The sequence below is a fragment of the Carica papaya genome, chromosome 9, assembly GCF_054855325.1.
Source record: "Carica papaya isolate Zhongbai chromosome 9, ASM5485532v1, whole genome shotgun sequence".
NCBI lineage: Eukaryota > Viridiplantae > Streptophyta > Magnoliopsida > Brassicales > Caricaceae > Carica > Carica papaya.
The window spans coordinates 6,509,467-6,514,977 of record NC_142317.1 but is presented as its reverse complement, the minus strand read 5'-3'; the positions used below and the strand labels follow the sequence as shown (position 1 = coordinate 6,514,977).

The following is a 5,511-nucleotide window of genomic DNA, read 5'->3' as shown; positions in this document are numbered from 1 at the left end:
TCTCATGGCCAGTGCAAATGCATAATTTTTGAAGTGGCAACGAATGGACCTCAGTGTTCAAAAAATTCTGATTGTACTGGCAAAGTGAAGTGTACTTTTGATCGAATTACCTGTTTTAAGAGACAGTGCAAATGTACTACTGATGTAAATTGATTTAAATAAGTTATTTTAAATTATTATCAGAAATACTTTTCAATAATTAAATAAATATACATTAAAATTTTTATCATTTTCTATTTTTTAAAGTTAATTCTCTAAACCACATCATTTCTTATTTTCAATTCGCAAATTTAACTTAGTACGGATAATAATCACAAGTATATTCACTTTCCACTTTAAAAAAAAATTATAAAAAAATTACGACATTAGTTAAATTTACAACGCAAAATGACATCGTTCGTCAGCAAAATTGGGAGCAGAAACCCTTGAGAAATTGCGAAGCAAATCAGCTTATTCTTTGTCAATTACAGTTCCACCGTCATCGAAATTGAGAGCGTAGCTATGAGGATCATACTGAAACCGATTCTTCTGTTTCTTGCGTGAATTACCCATTTTTTAAATGAAATCCTTCCATTTTGGCCCCGCCACTAGCTCCGAAAACTCCTTTATCTCCTTCAGTTTCCTCGCCCACCATGTCTCTCTGTGGTCGCCGTTTTGGTGCACCAAATTGTTTTGTCCTGATCCGAAGTCGTTATTGACTTGATGCCATTTGGAAGTGAAGACTCGGAAGCAATGGCATCTCCACTATTCCATACGTTTTCTTTATAGTCACCCGTTCTTTCTTCGTGTTCTTCGACCGAGAAAAATGTTACTTTCTCTGGAACGACGGCCATGGTAGTCCGAGGTGGTTGTTAATTCTTGCAATGGTAGGGCAATGAATGACGTCTCTTTTTATACTTGAGAGTAGAGAGAGGAAGTTTCGAAGAAATTGGCAAGGGTCAGCTTGATGAGGAGGCTGGAAAAATATGGTGAAAGACCACTAGGGTTTTTGGACGAGTAACTCGGAAGATTTTTCAATGATTACGTGTCTCCTTACCATTGGTCCGTGTTAAAGAGTTTGTTACAGTAACATTTTTGTTTTAAGTTGATTTTGAAATATATAACCAAATTAAGAAAAATCTTGGGAGGAGGTTAAAACATTTCTAATATAGTTATAACCTGCAAAGCGGTATTTTAAAGGAGTGAGTCATGATACTGGTCAATCATGGAAACTAAACAAAATGGAGAACCAGAAAAGTCAAAATGGAGAGAGCCTATATATAACTAGTAGGTCAGATTATCTAATTCCTCTTGATTTATTCTTCTGTTACAGTGCATCTCATGTCATTTAAACCAAACAATATATACTCTTTTATTTCTCTTCTCTTATTTATTTATTGTATGCTCATTGAGCTATTAAAATTAAATCATCAAGAATTGAAAAAAAATAAAATATTAAAAAAAATTGAAAAAAATTATAAAATTGTTCTGGAATTCTTTTGAAATAATTAATGCAATTAAATCTATATTGTGTTAGTTCGGAAAAATTCAACTATAAACTTCGTATTTTCTTAATACATTTTCCTTTATATATATATATATATGTATATAAAAAGATGAGCAGAAAACTAGAGAGTGAAAATGCGATGGCAGATCCCAATGAGTTGTATTTCTTCATCATTTGAATCGCTTAAAACTTCCCTTCTTATTTGCTATTACACTCGCAGCACCTCTCATACGGTTGGGTTTGCCCAAATCCAGCAACTCCGCCGTCGGCAAAAAACCCGTCTGAGTTCCGTCACTATCATTATCCATGTCCCCTTCAATTGTCAATCCTTCTATTCTTGCTGCAATCGAATCCCCTAATTTCAGCTTTACGTCTATATCTGCATCAAATATTTGGATCCGTTAATGGAATTAATCAGTTTTCTATTCTTCAATTTCTAATTGGGAGTTGAAGAGAGAGAGAGAGAGAGAGAGAGAGAGAGAGAGAGAGAGAGAGAGAGATGTATGAATGTAATTCATGCGCGGGGAGAGAAGGAAAATGATTAATTAGTACCTGGAGTAGAGAAGAACCAGAGGATTAGGGCACAGAGGAAGAGAACAAAGGGAATGACATGAACGGCGTTCTCAGCAAATTTAGAGCGCGGCTTCTTCGATTCCGTTTCGGTGTTGGAATCATATGGAGGTGGCTCTCGATCATCCCCGTCCGTCACCGACGACGGTCTCATCGCCGGCGATGAGTGCATGTAGTAGTCATCGGCAAACCGGCTCCAACTGTTTGATCTATACATTTTTCTTTTCTCTTTGGAGATTTTAATACGACAGAAAAATAATAATAATTCGATTTCTTACCAATTAGATGCAGCAGATGTTCTTGCTGTTATTATCAAAAGACGAAATTGAAACAGAAGTATAGAACATAAAAAGCTTTTCGATTGATCTGTGGTGAAAAAAAAGTTTTTTTTTTCTTTTTTTTTAATAAATAAATAATCCACTTTTATCTTTTCACAGTTGTATGTGACTTAATTTAAGCTCCAACAATTTGGGATCGGAAAATGGACTTTTTCAAACTCTTGAATAACTTTTTTATTTTTTTTTTATATTTATTATAGTTGGAATAAACCCACAAGTTGTAGTTAGATTAATTTTTAGGCTATTTTAAGACAAAATTAGGTTATTATTCTTCTGAATAATTTTCCTGAAATACAATAACAAAAATATAATTAGTTGTAGAGCTTCTCTTCTTTTTTCTGTTTGGCAAAAGAAGAAAACAGAGGGCTTCTTTTCTCTTCTCTTTTCTGTTTGGCAAGAAGGAAAACAGAGCTTTCCCTCAAATTATCTCCAGCATAGAGTGGAAAGCAAAGAATCAATTAAAGAATATTAAACTGAAACCAAGTTAATAAAACTCTATTTTTATAACTCTCATCACAATAATATAACATTACCAATACATCTGCTGCTCTGATTCCCTTATTATTACTTGATTAACATAAGGACGAAAAACCCATTTCTCACCCTGTTCTCTAAATGAAAACACAGAAGAAAAAATGGGTTTTACTAACAGAGGATATTGGAATGCCGACCCATATTTGTACATTTTTTTTTTTATTTAAACTTTTTTTTCTAAGAACTATTTTGCATTTGTCTTTTAACATCTCTTGCTACTTCTCCAGCCTGATGGTGTCGATGAAACGCTTACCACCAGATATATCAGTGCTGGAGAGAAAATCAAGAAAATCCCTGAAGCTACTTTCCTTATACTGCAAAGGATTCTGGTTGTCGACTAGTTCCATGGCGGCTCCCATAACATCATCCATTCCCAAACTATGGAGACTGGTTATGGAAACTCTTGTCTTGTCGGAGTTCAGAGTTGCTCTGTGCACAACACTTTTGTATCTGCCATTGCTGAGTACCTCAAGGTGATCACCTACGTGAACCTGCAGTGCGCCATGCAGTTCCGGCACTACTTTCCAATTTCCGTCTTCCTTGTCGAGAATCTCCAGTCCCTGTAAGCTTTGAAGAAGAATGGTCAAGCAGCTGTAATCTGAGTGAGGCGGCAGCCCTAAAGCCACCTCTGGTTCTGGACATGGCGGATAACAGTTCACCGCCATCACTTGCATCCCTTCTTCCATTCTGTTTCCCAAGTAGTCTGATCCTAATCCAAGGCTCTCTGTTATGGCACCCATTAGTTCCAATGCTACTCTCCTCACTTCACTGCAGTATTTCCCCATTTTTTTCCTGAGATAATGAAATACATAGTTACACTCTACATATGTATATATATCACAAAAGGGTATCTGGGTGTATGTATTTTTCACAAGACTAAGTTCATTGCATCTGTTGTTGTAATGGGCAAGCTTTAAATTAACCTTGAGGTCACATGGCATACTGTTACATTTTTGTTTATTTCTCGAGTATAGTTCATAGCTCATATAACTATAATCACATGCGACAAGCAAGCGTAAGCGGTGTGTTTAATATAATAAAATAATTATGCATGTATATGAGCAATGACCATCGACAAAGTCAGATGGAATCAAAAGATAAAATGAACACCTGAGAATTAATTAAACTATTAACAAACTAGTTCTGTATGTACCGGGATCATGTATGGTTATTGCAAATTACGTATACCCTCATCCGCATATATTACTGGTATATGCAATACTTTGTTTTCAGTGACCCACATGACGTTTGAGAGAGAAGACATATATATATATAATATAAAAATACCTGTAATCAGGGGGATTATGGGGCCAGAAAGGAGTCCAGGAGTGAAGGGGATATGCATAGTGCTTGAGAAATACCCTCCAGTACTGGATACTATCAACTCCATCCTTCATGCTCGTCCCGTATCTCACCGGCTTAAACACATCGTTTGACATCAGCTTCGTTTTCTCTTCCCCTGGCAGCTTGAAATACTCAAACGAACATTTCAATGCCCCCTCCATTACACTCTCGCTAATCCCATGATTCACAATCTACCACAATATCATAATCAATACATGATATGTACATATAAATATATACAAACGCACACACACATATATATATATGTAATATGTGTAATTAATACTGAAACTCACTTGAAAGAAACCAAGCCGGCGGCAAGCGTCGGAAAGTTGAGAAATGAGAGTAGAACGATGGTGGGTATCGGGCATTTTAGCCAGATCAATGACTGGTATATTTGCTACGCTGGGGGCCAAATTTGGACGATCAGCCATCGGAACAAGGTAGCAATCCGGGACGTACGGCAATCCCTTCTCCTGTGCCGAGTTACCCATTGTGTATTTATCGCTACTGCAGCCTTCCATTTCAAGTTAAAGCTTCTTTGAATTTGGATTAATATTGTATCGATCCAAGATGTGGGGGCGTATATATATAGGCGAAATATAAAACAGTTTAGAATTTCTTATTGAGCGCGCGTGGGTTTGATGATGATATGCATGCAGACTTTGTTCATTAGACATGGCCAAAGACAGAAACACCTGCAAGCTATATTCACTGCGTTTTGGACGTGGATTGCAAATGGCGTCTACATAATATATACCTATATATGCCATAGATATTTAACAAGTTGGTAAATTAGAATGCGGCTGTAAAACGAAATAGCACTTTATCGCCCTATTGACTTTGAGTCAGAATGCGGAGCATGTACATGCGGCGTATTGAACCGCTTCAATGTATATATACATATACATGTCTATGTACTATACGTATGACTGCAAAGTCACTGGTAAAATATCTAGATCTTCATATCTGCCTACCGTTTGGGTGCATCACTTGTTCTTTTCGTGATCCATGACGTAACTAAATATTTTCCAGACCTAGACTATTTATAGCATATATCACATAATTAGGTAATACACACATAATTAATTAATTAATTTACATATACAAATCTTAATACAATAATTTAAATTTAAATTTTCTTATAAAAAAATCTACTCGTAAAAATAATCTTAGTTTATGAACTTTTTAATCTTTTAGTTCTTTATTTTTCCTTCTAATAAGTCCTTTTGTTAATTT

General features: G+C 35.7%; 2 protein-coding genes across 2 annotated transcripts; both read right to left on the bottom strand.

Annotated features, from left to right (window-relative positions):
• Nucleotides 1–1,472: 1,472 nt before the first annotated feature.
• Nucleotides 1,473–2,398, bottom strand: LOC110820538 (uncharacterized). The gene is made up of 2 exons (XM_022050029.2): nt 2,039–2,398; nt 1,473–1,865 (listed from the first exon to the last, which is right to left on the bottom strand). Exons 1-2 carry the CDS (start codon nt 2,271–2,273, stop codon nt 1,657–1,659), a joined length of 444 nt encoding a protein of 147 aa, XP_021905721.1. The 5' UTR covers nt 2,274–2,398; the 3' UTR covers nt 1,473–1,656.
• Nucleotides 2,399–2,518: 120 nt separating this feature from the next.
• On the bottom strand, nt 2,519–4,841 carry KUOX1 (KAR-UP oxidoreductase 1). Its single transcript, XM_022049827.2, has 3 exons — nt 4,569–4,841; nt 4,216–4,463; nt 2,519–3,720 (listed from the first exon to the last, which is right to left on the bottom strand). Exons 1-3 carry the CDS (start codon nt 4,794–4,796, stop codon nt 3,144–3,146), a joined length of 1,053 nt encoding a protein of 350 aa, XP_021905519.2. The 5' UTR covers nt 4,797–4,841; the 3' UTR covers nt 2,519–3,143.
• Between the last annotated feature and the right edge of the window lie 670 nt (nt 4,842–5,511).

Bases quoted from the DNA above. Each gene is read 5' to 3' on its own strand.
- LOC110820538 (XM_022050029.2), bottom strand. From the start codon at position 2,273: ATGTATAGATCAAACAGTTGGAGCCGGTTTGCCGATGACTACTACATG. The intron at 1,866-2,038 runs GTACTAATTAAT...TATTTGATGCAG, and splicing joins CTGGTTCTTCTCTACTCCAG to ATATAGACGTAAAGCTGAAA.
- KUOX1 (XM_022049827.2), bottom strand. From the start codon at position 4,796: ATGGAAGGCTGCAGTAGCGATAAATACACAATGGGTAACTCGGCACAG. The intron at 4,464-4,568 runs GTGAGTTTCAGT...ATATTGTGGTAG, and splicing joins GCCGGCTTGGTTTCTTTCAA to ATTGTGAATCATGGGATTAG. The intron at 3,721-4,215 runs GTATTTTTATAT...TCATTATCTCAG, and splicing joins CATAATCCCCCTGATTACAG to GAAAAAAATGGGGAAATACT.